We start from the raw sequence: 15,528 nt of genomic DNA, 5'->3' as shown, positions 1-15,528 counted from the left end.
TGGAGTAGGTGACATTCTATTCAGGACCTGAAGGATGAGTCTGTTGGTGGATGGGGAGGAATCTCCAAGCAGGGGGAGTGCATACGCCTTCTACAAGAACCCTTCCACTGTCCTCTCCTCCGTGGGCTCCAGGCTCGGATGGGAGGCCTGTGGAGGACCAGCCAGGTGGGAGGTGGCAGATGGGAGGTGGGGCTTGCAGTGAGGGTCTTTGAAAGCCACAGTCACAGGCTCTGAGGCTACCTGGGTCAGGAGTGGGACCCAGGTGACTAGAGTCTGGGAGAGGCAGCCAAGGACCATCTGTGCCCAGGGGCTGGCAGATTGGGCCTCAGGGCAGGGCCTCTGTGGGTCTCAAATGGAAGGAGAAAGTCAGCAATCCTGGGCCAGGTGGACTCAAGTCCAGGGAACAGGCTTGTGCTGTTGGTCCCCTCTTGGGGACCTTCTGGGCCTAGGGAATCATGGCCTTCGGCCTTTTCACAGTCCTGAGGAGGTATGTTCTCTATGGTCTCAGGTAGGGCCAGCCCGGGACCTTCCCAGGCCATTGGCCTGCGGCCTTGCCTATTTCTGGACCTCCAGGGACAAGTCCAGCCTGTGCACATGCTGGACACAAGTGTCTGTGCCCTTTACAAGGTATGTGTCACCTTCACCCATGTGTCTCTGTCCCTTCACTAAATGCTTGTTACCTTTACCAAGTGTGAGTGTAGTGGCACCCCCTTCTCCACAGAAAATCCTAACTAAGCTTCTCCAGAAATCTTTACTATGATGAAGATTTTAGGACTGTCCACAGAAGAGTGTACAAAAGAGTTCAATGTGGGTAAACTTCCTGTTTTCCTGTTGCTCTATTTTACTTGGCCACTGGCCTGGAAGAAATCAGCACTCCAGGTGCCAAAGGCCCCTTTACTAGTATTTCACAAACATTTATCCAGTAGGGTAGTTTGTAGAAGTGTGTTTGCAAATGCAAAGTGTGATAATAAAAAGACAAATCCTTTAACAAAGCCTCTGGCCTTGAGCTGGGCTTCACGGAGATGTCTACATTTCTAAGATGAGAGAAGTTACCAACTGGGCTCCATGGTAACAGTTGGCAGGGGAGGAAAGAAAGGGGAGAAGAAGCTCTCCCCTTCTCAGGTGCTGTCCTTGAAGGGTTAACTTGCCCAGAACAGCGAAAGCTGCTTTTGTGTGAACTTCTGCAGACTGTGAGCTTCTGAGCCCCTCCCCTTACATGCTGGGTATAAAGTTCTGAAACTACCTAGACTTGGGGTTCAGGGGATTGATTACAGCGAAAGCTGAACCCTCTGATCCTATCTGCAGCCAAATAAAACTGTTTCCTGCTATCTTCAGTCCCCTGCCACATCTGTCCCCTGCAACATGAGGGGTGCTTTCCAGTGGTAAATAGTGGTAAATTCATAAAGCTCTCTCGTGGGAACAGCACTGTAACAGCTTTGCTCTACCAGCTGTGTTCAGCAAGGAGGGTTCACAGCAAGGTTCCCTTGTGACAGACAGACAAACAGAGGCTCGGAGACTTGGAAATCCACACCTTGGCCCTGCAGTTTGGAGGTAGGGGAGCAAGACGGTAATGGGGGCTGTCCCCAAAACCACTTCATCACTGGCTACATGGCGTCTTGGCAGGTGGGAAGCCCCGCAGGTGGGAAGCCCCGCAGGTGTGGCTTTCCTTTACCCTCCCTCAGTTCTCTTGAATGAGCACAGGAGTTGGCAGAGAAGCATCTGGGAGCACCGCCCACAAATCGCGTTTGCCACTCTCACGTGCTTCATGATCCTGAGTCGTGAGCACCTCCTCTCCCAAAGGAGCCTGGCCCTGTGCCCATGTGTCCACTTGTGGTGTCATCCCAGAGTTAAGGCCTGCCATGGCCCCTTCCACGTGCCTCTGGAAACCCCCTGTGGAAAATGCACACTCACCATGATTCTGTGTGCTGACAAATGTTATTGTTTCCCCAAAAAAGGCTGGTGGGGAGGGGCCGGCAGGGAGAGGCAATCAGGTGAAATCATCAGGGGCCCTGGCTCAGGCCCCGCAGCCAGGGCCTTGCATGCATCTGTGTTCACATGCACGTGTGTATGTGTGCATGTGCTATACAGACATTAAGGAGTGTGTACACTTGTGCAATATGTGAGGATACATGTGTGCATACACATGCATGTGCATAACTACTGTGCACATGTGTGTACTTGTGTGTATGAGTGTGCAGTGGTGAGAGGCAGTGGTGTGGGCAGAGGGCACAAGGAGTGCCCCTCATGCTGGCCTCTTGGCTGCTGTGTGACTTGGCTCTGGGCTTCAGTTTTCTCTTCTCACAGTGAGGGCAGCAATGTCCCAACAGAGAGCTTGTGACTGGGTGGAGTTGCAGTTGAGGGTCAGGGGATGTCCACTGGCCTCAGCCTCGGGGAGTCCCTCAGAGGAGATGCCTGTCAACGTGGCTCATACTGCCTAAGGCAAGAGGCCCTGCGGGGGGGGGGGGGGCGGGGGGTCTGCTGATGGAAGCAAGGGCAGAGCACCAGGCCCCTGGTTTGTGTTCACCTTCCTGGTGTCCACAAAGATACTTTCAGGATGGGTCCTGAGGCTGAGGCCAGTGGTGGAAACAAGATGGGCAGTCCCATCAGTTGCGGGAGCAGACCCTGTTCCAGAAGCACAGGGGCCCCAGTTTCAGGACACATGAAAGGCTGGCTGTGGCCAAATACCAGGCCCAGGGCAGGGCATGAGAAGCCAGTCCCCAGGACCTCAGATGCATAGTGGCCTTTTTCATTTCTTAAAGATCTAAAAGGTTCTGTGGACTGCTTTGTTCCCAAAGTCTAGCTCTCTTCCCGTGGGCAGGGTGGTTCCCTGCCATAGGTGTGACCACAGATGTATCTGACATGGCTGAAGCCTGGTCCCTGCACCTGCCCAACCATGCTTGGCAGCACCGACTCCTCATTCACCCTAATGATGGATGGGGTGGGCTTGAGGGTTCTAACTCTGTTGGGACCTCTGTTCCCAGGTGATAGTGGCTGGCCTGGGGTGTGAAGGAGCTACGGCTCTGGTGGCTAGATAGTGTCCAAGAGGCCAAGGGAGAGGACCTGGCAAGGAGGGTGGATGCAGGGTGTTTCCTTGGACAATTACAGGAGAGGACAGGGACAAGGTGGCCTTGAGCTCAGACCTGGCCTAATATCCTCTTTCCCCCTTTACTACCTGAATGACACTTTTTCTGGGCCTCAGTGTCCTCATTAGGAAAGTGGGGATAATGGCCCCTACCTTCCAGGTTTGTTGGGGGAATCAGACTTAACACATGTGAATGCTCAGAGCAGCTGGTACCCCACTGCAGGCCTACGGAGCCCACTGCTACCCCCAACCCACGGAGGCCAGGCCTGGGATTCAGCGTCAGAGCAGAGCTGCCAGGCCAGCGGCCCAAGTCCACGTTCCCCACCTAGGCCCATGGGGCTGGACAGAGACCAGATATGGGGACTACCAAGGGTACTAGGCAGGAAGAGTCAGAAAGGCTCAGAGGTGGAGCAAGAGTGGGGACAGTGTGGAGCACAGCATCAGAGGACATCTGACACGGTGAGCCTCGGTGGGGGGCACCTTGCCCTGGGCCTTGGCTGAACTCAGGTACGAGGAGCACCCTCTGACTCAGCCCACTCTGGAGCAGCTACAGGCAGAATCATGTAGGAAATCCTGAGATGAGGGAGAGAGACAGCTTGAGCAGACTGAACGTTTAATATCATTAAGCACCTTGTGGGATAAAGGTTCTTCATATAGAAATTATAAATAATGAAAAATAGCATTTAGAAAAAGAAGTGCTGGCCCCGGGGCGGGCAGCCACGGGATTCTTTGGTTGAGCAGAGGGCAAGATCCTCTAGGTCTGGGTCTGTCACAAGGCCCTGAAGTCATCTGCCAGGAAGGCCAGCAGGTAGCGGCTGACATGCCTGTCGATGATGACAGGTGAGAAGCCAAGGATCCGCCGGGCCCCTGGCAGCACTTTGGGGTCTGGAAGACACGGGAAGGAAAAATGTAAGAGCCAGCCATGAAGGGGACTCTGTTCTGCCTGGCCAGGTCACAGAGAACTGGAGCCACCGCCACTCCCTCCCACTCTGTCACTTCCTCTCATTCACAGTCTGGGTGTTTGAGTCCACAGACAAGAATCCAGGCAGACCCTGGAGCCCAGGGCTCCCTAGGAGACCCACAGGCCTTCAGTGTGAGGGCTCTGGGGATGTGCACCTGGGCCCCACACCCTTCCTGGGGCGACAAATTCAGGCACCACAGAAAAGAGGAGGTGGGGCCATCCACACTGCATGGCAGTTGTTGGCCCTCAGCGGTCTCCTGCCTGCCAGGCCTGTGACACCATGGGCAGAAAGACTGGAGGCTCGGGGAGGTGGCCTGCTCAAGGGCCCCACATGGCTCGAGCTCACAGGTGTGGCAGGGCTTTGCAGCTGCCCCCTCCTTCCCAGCTCCTCATTCTCTGATGCTGGGGGGAAGCAGGAGCCACCAAGGGCTGGGGGGTGGCTCCACACACTCAATCCCTTATGAGCCCTGCCAGGTGGTCCTGAAACCATGTCACTGCACAGGTGGGGAAACTGAGGCAGGAAGAAGCCAGAGGTTCCTGCCAGACAGGCCTCAGGGCAGGCTCCTGGTCAGGGGCTGAGCACAGGCAGGACTGGGATGCAGCCCTGTTCTCCTGGGGTCTCTTGAGGGCCTACCTGTACCCACCTGGAGGGCAGCAGTAGAGGAAGAGGGCCAGTCCAGCGGCCAAGCCAAGGCCCGCCAGGAAGCTCATGGGTCCTGGGGAGAAACAAGTGTGAACAGGCCCCTGCCCCGAGCCAGAGCAGCTCAGGGGGCCTGTCTACCGAAAGAAAGCCAGGAATGGGAGCCCGACTTGGGATGGAGCAGACCCTGGGACAGAGCCGGAGCCCTGAGGGTGGGAGGAGAGAGAAAGAAAGAGGGGAGGGAGGTGGTGGGGGGTGTTACCCCTGTCACTCAGCTCATGGCTCTCGCTGCCCCAGTCGAGCTCTGTGCAATCTGAGTTTTCTGGAAACAAAATCACAGAGCAGTTAGTCATGGGCCGAGCCCGAGAGCAAGGTGGTCACCTCATGGGAAATGCAAGGCAATGCCACCTCCTGAGGCCACTAGGCCCTCCCATGGCCACACAGTGCTGTGTGGCTCTGGCCAGGCCAGGACTTGGCAAGTCAGCCCCCTCAGGGAGCCCTGTGGTTTGGGGTCTTCTTTGGTCCAGTTGCTGTGACAACAAGACACCAAATGCAGCATCCATCGTTCAGCCAGCTACTGGCAGGTGGAGACTGTCTTACTAGGGGCAGCTGGGCTGGGGCTTCTCCCCAGGCCCCTCCTTGGTTCTTTCCAGGAAGCCTGTCTGCTGGGCAGGCCATGGGGGCTTCTAGGAGCCACAGAAGATGCTGTACTTTCTGCAATGGCACAGGCCCTAGCTACATTCTGAGGACCCCAGGAACATGTGTGGCTGGGGTGAGAGGGCCTGCGTACTCTGCCCTCAAGTGTCCATAGTGTGGAACCTGTGAGGTCTAGGTAGGCCTCTAGGGATCAAAGACACAGGCCTGAGCAGCTTGGACTGAGCCACGCCATCACTCTGGTTGGGGGCGGCAGCCCCTCCTCCTCCAGCCCCAAGCACAGTAGCCTCAGAATGGAGCCACCATTCCAGCATTGTTGTACCCTCCCTGGTCCCAGAAGCTCAGAGGACCCCAGACTTGCACACCTCCCAGGGCCTGGAGATACACTGTCTTTGAGACAAAACTCTCTAAATCAAAATGCGCGAGCCCTAACTGGCTATCCATGCCTGCGGATGCCCTATAGAAACCCCCACATGCTCAGGCAAGCTGCGGCAGAAGGTGACAACGTCGGTGTCTGCCATGAAACAGGTCACTCCAAGAAGGGATGGCCTGGGAACACCAAGCAGCTGTAGGACAGGGCTGCCATCAGTGCGGACAGGAGAGACCCGTGGTGAGTGAAGTTAGGAAAGGAAGGAGGAACAGATGTAGGGGAGGCTGGCCTCTAAAAACTGACCTGAGAAGGAGGGACAGACTGAAGGAGGAGAGTGGGGAGAGAAAGAGAGAAACAGAGACCTGGAGATAGGAGGAGAGAGAAGAGGTAGAGAAGGAGAAGTGGGGAGACAGAGGGAGAGAGGGGAGCAGGAAGACAGGAATAGACAGGCAGAGAGATCCCTGCTGGGGTGACACTCTCCCAAGGTGGAGGTGCAGGAAGGAGGGATGCCAGGCCTGGGCCGCTGCAGACTCAGAGGGCCCTGATGCTGTGCACGCCACCAACAGCCAGCCAGGATGTCCTGCCCAGCCCTCGTGGAGCGTTAGTGGGGGGGACTTACGCAGCACGTGGCGGCTGGGCAGGCAGCTGTGCAGGGGCTGGGCGTGGATGTACAGGGCTCGGTAGAACTCCTGGCAGTCCCGCTCCCCGCTCCGCTGCAGATGGCTCAGGAGGTCACAAAGTCGTAGGCGCAGGGACACCTTGGGGTTCCGAAACTGGGAAAGGAAGAAAGAGCAGGCTGGAAGGGGTGAAGGTGGGTCAGGGCAAGGTGCTGGGTTCAGAGCCCCCAGCAGCAGGGTCCACCCACAGATGGCAGGGCCTGCAGTACCCACGGCCTCTTAGCCACATCACGTGGCCCTGACGATGCCACAACCATGGGCACTGCTGCCTTACTCTTGGGGGGGGGTGGGGTGGGGGGAAACATTCTGGGGAAAAAAACAGGCAGAGGACAGCATCCTGCAGCCACTGATGGGACGCAGTGTGGCTTCCTGTGGGACTACAGCAAGTTTCTTCAACCCTCTCAGTCTTGGTTTCTTTATTTATAAAAAGGGAATAGTAAACCCACATGGAAAGATCGTTACAGGGTATCAGTGAAGTCATGGCATAAGTGGCAACTTCCGTGAATCTGCAGTCCCTGAGAACAAGCTTCCAGTATTTAAAAATGAGTTGAGAAATGAACGGGCTCTTCTGACGAGCGTAATGGGTGAACATGTGATTATAAAGGTCAGTGGACAGAGGGCTTGGACAGGGACCAGGAGGCTGTGGCCTGATGCTTCCCCTTGGTGGTGACGTACATGGCCTCAGGGAACCACCACAGCGTGACAAGAGCCAACAGGAGTGTCTGGTGTAGAGTGGTTCCCCTTTCCACTGTAAAAACACCTAAAAATCTTTCAAAATTTTAAATGTGGGTATGAATTAGACATTTAGTTACGGCCTGAGATGCATTTGAGTTGATCATTTTAAATCCTTCTGTGACTTAAAATAGAGCAGCACCCGAGTCTGCAGCAGCCCACTTTGGGTCTAGCTCTGTCCTGACCAATCCTGCCTGTTCCAAGAGAGCCCACCCCTCAGGGCAGCCTTGTAAGTGGCACTGTGACTCTCACACCAAGTGAGAACTACAGCTCCAAGTTGGGAAGGGACTCATTCAGGGTCACCCAGTGGTGAGGCCACGGGCAGGACCTGAACTCCAAAGATCTTGTGGGTCTCTGGCACCAGCTGCCCAGCCCTCCAGTCCTGGTGACTGCTGCCAGGGAACGGGCGTTTAGGGAGGAGCTGGGGCTTGGGTCAGGGCATGCTCAACTCTCTCATCCAGTGTCCCTGAGCCCTGGGGCACCCTTTAGTGTCCCTTGGCCCCATAGGAGTTGGACAGGATTAGACCTCCTGGGACAGAGCTCAGGAACTGCATCTCAAATTTTGTCACATTCAGTGCAGCCAATGTGGCATCTACAGCTCTGAGAAAGCCAGGGTGTGACCTCACCTCCTGTGATGGATGACCCAGGGCATGTGACAGCTTCTTGGGCCGCAGCAGCCTTTTCTGTAAAAGGGTGATGACAGTGGCTACTTGCAGGGACCCTTCTGGATGGAGAGCACCCAGGAACTACTTTCCTGACACATATGAGCCAGTCCCCCCATAGCCTGTCAGTACCCAGGGCTCCATGCCCACTTCCCAGATGGGAAGCTAGGGTCCCAGTGGACCAACCTCCCTCAGCATTGCAGAACAGGGCAGAGTGAGCTTGGCTATGAGGCAGGCCAGCACCTGTTGGCCTGGAGCCTCGCTGCCCACCTCTGAGGGGCCGGGCTTCCAGCCTCACACAGGCAAGGAAGCAAGTCTTCGCCTCCTTTCATCCTTTGGAAATGCAGTGAGGAGTGGCTGTGGGGCTCCAGGGCGACACTAGCGGGAACTTTCCATCCCTCCCTCCTCAGCCCCTCTCTGCTTTCCCTCCGGATCTCCTGCTGTCGGGTGCTACTGTATGTTGTCATGTGTCACCTCCTGTAGCCCCTCCACAACTCTGGAAGGGGCAGCAGATGTAAGGACACAGGAAGAGACAGGCTGATGTTCTGGGTCTGCTGGGGTCACTCCACAGAGTTTCGACTTGGGCAGCTCTAGTGCCTGGGCCCAGGGGTGTCACCGTGAGCTACCCTGAAACATTTGGTGTGCCATCCCCTGAGAAGATGACCACAGTGCCTGCTCCCCCCAGTCTGGAAAGGAAGGGGATCAAGAGGCATCTTGGGTACCCCCACCCTCACCTCCTCAGCACCTTTTCGGCCTCCTTGTTGGTGAGGATCTGTGGGTAGTAGCGATTCAGCTGAAGGATAATCCTGTCCACCTGCTGCTCACTCAGGCGCCCTTGGACTGTCAGGAAAGGCGTGTCCTGCACCAGGCGGTCACAGTAGGTCTGATCTGAAACAAATGCAGGTAGCACAGGACATGAGCCAGCGCAGCTCCATGGGGTCCAAAGACAGCGCCCTTAGTTCTGGTCGTAGGATGCCCCACACCCACTGGGAAGGCAACACGCTCTAGGGGACACACCTGCAGGGTTCACAGGTCCCCCACGCTGCACAGCGGGCATCAAGTGCAGGAGAGCTGTGCCCTGCCCACCAATATGGCTTGCCAGGGATGGATGGGGGCAAGCACAGCGGGAACCCCGGAGGGGCTGCATTCTCTGCCCCTTTTCTATGCCCAAGGGCTTATCATAGGAAATAAACTCAGAGAAATGAAAAAGCCACTTTCCATGGGGCCATCTGGAACTAGTCCGGGTCCAGGGAGGCTGCAGGCAGCTCAGAGAAGGCCCAGGGGCTGTGCAGCTCCCCTGCCACGCAGATGCAGATATGCAGGGCTCAGGGGCCTGTGCTGCCATCACCCTGGCACAGAGCATGTCTAGAAGGCCTTGAGAAGCTTCCGCCAACAACAAGCCCTCCCAGGGAACTGGGATGCTTTGTCTCTTCTCTTACAGAATCTTTTTAAAATCATCATTGTTCTACCGTCTTCTCCATTAAGAACTTGACCAAACTGTATTATGTTCCATATATGAATACACTACAGTGAATCTCACCTTTATGTATATCCATAAGGCAGTAATTTAAAAAAAAAACTATAAATAAAAGAAAGATCAGTAGAGTAAAGGAAAAGGAACAGGGGAGGGAAGAGAGGAAAGGGGGATGAATTAGAGCAAATTACATCCCATAATATTATATATAACTGAAATGAACTCATAACAAAAAAGAACGCTTCATAGAAGGACAGGTCTTTAAAGCTGAGGGGTGGTGGGAGGTGGGCAGGCACAGAGAGCACAGGATCCCTGTGGAGACTGTGGCCACTTAACTTGAGGATATTATATGTAATCTTCATGTTTCTGTGTGTATCTGGAACGTACACAAAAGGAAATAAGCCAGGCTGGTGCTGTAGCTCAGGGGCAGAGCACTTGCCTAACATGTGTGAGGCACTGGGTTCGATCCTTAGCACCACATAAAGACAAATAAAATAAAGGCATTCTTCCATCTACTACTACACCAAAAATTAAAATTAAAAAAGTAATAAGGGAATAAAAAATGTGTTACAACAACAAAAAAAATGAACTAAACACAAAAGCAATAATGGAGGAAACAAGGGTCCAAAAAAGTTACAAAACATACAGAAAACAAGGAGCAAAATGGCAGAAATAGGTCGTTCCTTATCAGCAATTACTTTAAATGTAAATGTAAATAGGTTAATCTCTCTAATCAAAAGGCACAGATTAAGCTGGGCCCAGCTGCTCAGGGGGAAGACTGCAAGTTTGAAGCCAGTCTCTGCAACTTAGATCCTGTCTCAAAATATAAAAGGATTGTGGATGTAGCTCAGTACCCCTGGCTTCAATCCCCGATAACTAACATATGCGTGCGCGCGCGCACACACACACACACACACACACACACACACAACATATGCGCGCGTGCGTGCACACACACACAAAAGAATTGAGCAGACACTGTGAGATGTACAATAAGCAAATAAAAATGCTTAACATTACCAATTGTTAGGAAAATGCAAATCAAAACTATGCTAAAGTAGCACTTCATACATACTCATAGCTAAATATTAAAAGAACTAGTGTTGGGGAAGCTGTGAAGAAGTTCAAGTTCTACTTCACTGCAGGTGAAAATGCAAAATAGTGCAGCCACTGTGTAAAACAGCATAACAGTTCCTCAAAACCATAAAGAGAAATTTTAAAGAAAAAATGGGGGTCACAGAAAGCAGATCAACCCCTAATCTAGGAGGAGATTATCTAAGAAGGAGTACAAAAGATCAGAGTGACAAATGAGCTGTCTTGATTCTGTACAGGCTGATAGTTACACAGCTATGGACATTTGTCAAAACTTATCCAACTACTCACTAAAAACTACTGCATTTACTAATAAGATTATACTTCTGTAAGGTTGACCTTTTACAAAATAGGGTCATCTAGTTGGAAAAAGAGGGCCCCTTCTCTAGTTTCAATTCTGGGGAAGGAAGCTGCTCTGGTTCACAGCCATTGCCTCTGCCAGCCCATGCTTTGGCACATCAGCCTAAGCCATCACCACGGCCACACCGGAGGTGATTGGGGACTAGGAACGCTGGCTGGCCCAACATCCTGTGTGGAAGATGGATCACCAACAGCCCAGCCACAGTGAGGGGTCGCCCTAAGCACGGGGTCACCCAGTGACCTACCAAAGTCACGTGGCCAGGTGTACTGGGTAGTCTGGCCTCCTCTCTCATTGCAGAGCGAAGATGAACTAGTTGCATGGAGCAACCCCCTGCGAGGTAGGCCATACCCTCTATCCTTCCACCAGCTCTACACAACCCTGCTCTTGTTCTCAGAGAAACCGAGGCACAGAAAGCAGATAAGGTATCTGCTCAAGACTCCAGTCAGCTGGGAAGTAACAATTGCAAGGTCAGGACCTGGGTACAGTTGCACTGGGGCCTCCTCTTGGCATCCAGATGTTCTGCCTGTCTCATTAACATACAAATCAATGATGTAACTGGCTATAAGGGTCTGCTCCCTGCCAGACAGGAGCAAGCCCCAGGCTGCCTATCCAGTGCTGTCTCCCCAGGGTGCACTATGCCATGTACACATAGCCAAGCATAGTGTGCGCTCACTAAGGAGTTCTGGAATAAATGGGTACTGGTCCAAGGCCCACGGGTGAGGTCTGTTGGTGGACAGTGGCCAGCATCCTCTAGCAGCCTCCTCCCACCCTGCAAGCCGCTACCCTAGCAGGGCTTTTGCTGCCCACAAGCCATGAGTCACAGAAGCCCTGAGTCACCTGGCACGGGCAGTACAGCCCAGGGGCTCAGGCTAGCTGCATGGCTCCAGGCTGGGCTTCCTGTGGTTCTTGTGAGCTCTGCATGCAAACCACACATACACAGCCACTGGGAAGCACCAAAAGACACAAGCAGGGCCCCGCCTCGGAGCCAGGCCCTGGTAAACAAGGCCAAGACTGTTTTCATAGGATAAAGGAAAATGGATTGCCCTGTGAAAAACCCACACATATTTTTGCCAAGACCCACCCATGCCCTCGCCTTCCTGCCCAGCTGATGTCAAGCAAATGGATGCCACTCTTGTCACCCCAGTCTGAATTCTTTCTCCTCAGCCCAGACCAAAGCCCTCAGCCTGGCATCTAGGGCCCTGGGGCAGTTCTCATCAGACCCCAATAGGCCCCAGAGCCCGCCTGCTTGGGCCAAGAGCCCACAACCATGCCAGGGTTGAGAACAACTAGTTATCTGGTACCCAGCCTATTGTCCTCCTGAGTTCCTCTAGTCCCACCCTACTCAGGTCCAGACCCTTAGGCATCAACCGTCTTCCCAAATCTCTTCCAGAAGCCCCTCTTGTCCCAGCACCCAGTTTAACTAAGCTAACTCCACAGCACACCACGAGTCAGGGAACTTCAGCTGAACACCTGCCCTGGCAGACACTGTCTTCAGTGTTCTCCAGACACCTGCTCATGTGTGCTTGCCGGAGTGAGAAATGTCTAGAGGTCTAGCAAGGAGATGGGAGGAAGAAAGGGTGCACTGTTTCCACAGTCTTGAGGACCCCTGCCTGGCTGTGGCCTCTCAGTTGGAGGGTCCCTTCATTAAGAAGCCTTCTCTGGCCCCCTGTTCTCCTTGGAGTGAGCTACCTCTATATTCAGCGAGCCCAGCCCCTATCATAGCACCTAAAGGCCAACACAGCTGCAAGCTGTGTGTTTCAGGCATCCTGATGAACTTGCTAAAGGAGCTGGGCACTGAAGGCGCTGGGGCCAGGGCTCTCACTCTGCCTCTGCCACTTTGTTTCCTCGATCATATACAGACATAACATTCCCCAGGAAGTGACCACTGCAGGACCCAGTACATACTAGGTACTCAGAAATGGCAACCACAAATAAGAAGGGTGTGTGGCAATGACAAAAGGGAGCAGGTGGCAGCTGGGATCTCCTCTGGCCTGGTATCCTGGAAGTTACTAGGTTCCAGCTCATGAGTCCCTATTTTTGGGCAGGACTCAGGCCAAGACTCCAGTGAGTGCAGAGGAGGGGAGTGAAGACTTCTGGAGCCACTCTGACCCCCAGGGTCACCTCATGTGGCAGAAAAGTGAGACTCTTAGGAACAAGGTGTAGCATCTGGGAGCTCCCATATTCCCCCAACTGCTCTGCCATGGGGTCCCTCACTGGCCCATCACTCCCGTGAACTTCTTTCACAGGGAAAAGTCCACAGAGCAGGAGATGGGAAAGAAGGTGTGTGGCTCCCCCCACCAGAGAGGCCCTGGGGAATGGGAGAGGCAGGCTGGAGTCACTAAGTCTGGAGCACAAATGTCTGGAGGAGAGTCCAGCTGGTGTATCCGATTTCCCCAAGCCTGTCCGGGGTAAAGGGGTGCGGCTGGAACCCGAGGGAGCAGGAAGTGCTAGAGTCCGAAGAGTACCACACAGTGCCCAGGAACGCAACGCCCACGGTGCCCCTTCCTCCAGGTGGTTGGGATGAGTTTGGTTATCTCCTTGCCCAAATCAGGGCGGCCCCGCAGTGAGTACCACTTCCTACTTCCAGACCCAATCCCATCCCGGGACGCCTCTCCAACCCACAGATGCAGCAGCAGAGCCCGACCGTGGCACTGCACTGCGCCCGAGCTCACCTGTGATCTCTGCCTCCTCGGTGCGAACCTGGCGCCCCGCCCTCTGTGCCTGAAGACCCCCGGCGCCCACCGCCCCACCGCGCAGAGCCCAGGGAAACCCCGACACGCGCGATGCTGCACCCGAGTGGCCGCCAACAGCTGACGACCAAGGTCACTCGGCTCCTGCCGCTGGCCTGGCCCTGCGCCCACCTGTCATGGCGGCCGGCACGGCTGTCCGCCCCTCAGTCCGCCGCCCGGCCCCCTAGCTCCGGTGACCGCCGCCCGCAGGTCGGACCCTAGGCCCCGCCCCTTCCCGCTAGTCCCCGCCCGAATGCGACGGCGACGTCGCCGCCAGCTCTAAACCCCGCCCTTCGACTTGCCCCGCCTCCTCGCGGGCTGGGCTACGACGCCGCGAGGAGCTCCTAGCCCCGCCCCTTCCAGATGGGCCACGCCCAGGAAGCGCCGGCTGCGCACCGCCTGACTTCTAAGCCACGCCCCCCTCCGAGACCCGCCCTCGCGGTCCTGGATTTCGGCGCCGCCGGGACCACTGAGCCCCACCCCTCGCCGAAGCCCGCCCCTGAGGGCGCCCGCCCGGAGTCCCGCTCCCCTAGCGTCATTTCTGACGCCGCGGGGAGCCCCGAATCTCGGCCCCCGTTGGCCCCGCCCCTCGTCCAAGTCCCGCCCCCAACAAGCTTCTCCCCAAGCCCAAGAGCCCCTCCCAGGCCGCGAGCCTCCGAGTCTTTGGCCACGCCCCGACGGCCCCGCCTGCTTGCCGGGTTGAGATCCTGGAGGCCTGGGTGCTGCCAGTCCCCTGCCTTTCAGCTCCGCCCCTGACTACCGCACCTACCTTTGACTTGAGGAAGCCGAGACTCAGAGAAGACAAGATTTACCCAAGGTCAAGCAGGAGGTCAGTCCAGGGGCAAAAGTCCAGTGGGCATCCAGTAGCCCCCAGAGGTCAACCAAAGTAAGTAGGGCTTGAACAGTGACGTTCCTCCAGTCCAGGGGAGACTTGGGACTCAACAGTGTGGCCTGGGTGTGGTGGTTTCCCATTGGGGCACCCATCTTTAAAAGAAAACACTGGCCTGGCATTGTGGCCCTAACTAGGTGTCGCGATGGCAATACGCAGTCGAGGGGGAGAAATAAAGAATGTCCACGCACTTCTGCCTTTGTCAAGTCACTCAATACAATTTCACGCTATAGGTTCTTAAGCAAGAAAATGACAATCCTTAATGCTAGGCACTGCAATAGACATCATCAATCCACAGCAAACAATTGTAGATTAATTTTAAGCACTGCAAACACACCTAATCATGACAGCTCATGACAGACATTCCCTCTGCATGCTAAGTTCAAGTGTCAGATCAAAAACCTCATGCCTTAGGCTTTAAGTCCAGAAGACGCACACTCACTCAGACCGCGGTGGTCAGGTCAGGAACCAAGGCAGGCTTCTCCTGGGCTGGTTGAAGAAAGCGTCATCGTAGGGAAAAGTCACTGTTTTCACCAGGGTCAAGATGTGGCTGTCATTTACCCTGAGGTTAAAGTATCTGATCAGGTGGTCCCCACCCTGATTTTCTTGAGTTTCCCTCTTATGGAGCAAGGACAACATGCCTGAGACTTCACTCTGAGGTTGGGATGAAGTGACTTGTTTGTGCCTGAGGGCCACACTGGAGGGCTCCATTAGGGGTGCCTGGTGAGACTGTAGGTTTCAGACTGGAGTTTTGAATTGGAGTTGTCTGCTCAGGCCTAAGGACATCTTTACACTAGGGAAGTCAGTTAACCTGCCTGAGCCTTAATTTCCCCACCTATAAAATGGGTGGCTTTGGACAAATCTCTTATCTTCCTGCCCACTCCCCCATCAGTCATAGGCCTGGCCTTTCCAGTTCTGATGCCCACCACAGGAAGCCCTAACCCCATATGATGCAAATGGGCCCTGTCCCAGCTATGAAATGGAGACCTGTTATGTAGGGGGGTGGTGACCAGGGCCTTAGAGCCATCAACAATGGACAAGTATTTGGTTTTACTTGTCTTCTCTTCCTGTGCCAGCTGTGCCGAATGAGCACACTAATTTGATGTGTTGGAAGCTGACCAGGAATGGGGGCCCAAGCTCAGAGTTCACTTCTGGGACAGCACAATGGTCTCTGTGATCCATGTGACCTGCATCACTGTGCCTCA

The 15,528-nt window shown here is 54.8% G+C and overlaps 1 protein-coding gene across 2 annotated transcripts; it reads right to left on the bottom strand.

The window, feature by feature from the left end:
• Positions 1–3,678: 3,678 nt before the first annotated feature.
• Positions 3,679–13,713, bottom strand: CARD19 (caspase recruitment domain family member 19). 2 transcript variants are annotated; one of them, XM_081262898.1, is made up of 6 exons: positions 13,567–13,713; positions 8,524–8,666; positions 6,327–6,480; positions 4,946–5,005; positions 4,688–4,759; positions 3,679–3,967 (listed from the first exon to the last, which is right to left on the bottom strand). In XM_081262898.1, the coding sequence occupies exons 1-6, from the start codon at positions 13,571–13,573 to the stop codon at positions 3,852–3,854; spliced, it is 552 nt and encodes a 183-aa protein (XP_081119024.1). In that variant the 5' UTR covers positions 13,574–13,713; the 3' UTR covers positions 3,679–3,851. The 2 variants fall into 2 exon arrangements, with proteins under 2 accessions (XP_081119024.1, XP_081119025.1); XM_081262899.1 differs by lacking the exon at positions 4,946–5,005.
• Positions 13,714–15,528: the final 1,815 nt, after the last annotated feature.

This window comes from Spermophilus citellus (genome assembly GCF_964194105.1).
Source record: "Spermophilus citellus genome assembly, chromosome: 12".
In the NCBI taxonomy this organism is placed as follows: domain Eukaryota; kingdom Metazoa; phylum Chordata; class Mammalia; order Rodentia; family Sciuridae; genus Spermophilus; species Spermophilus citellus.
This window is presented reverse-complemented; position numbering and strand designations above follow the sequence as displayed.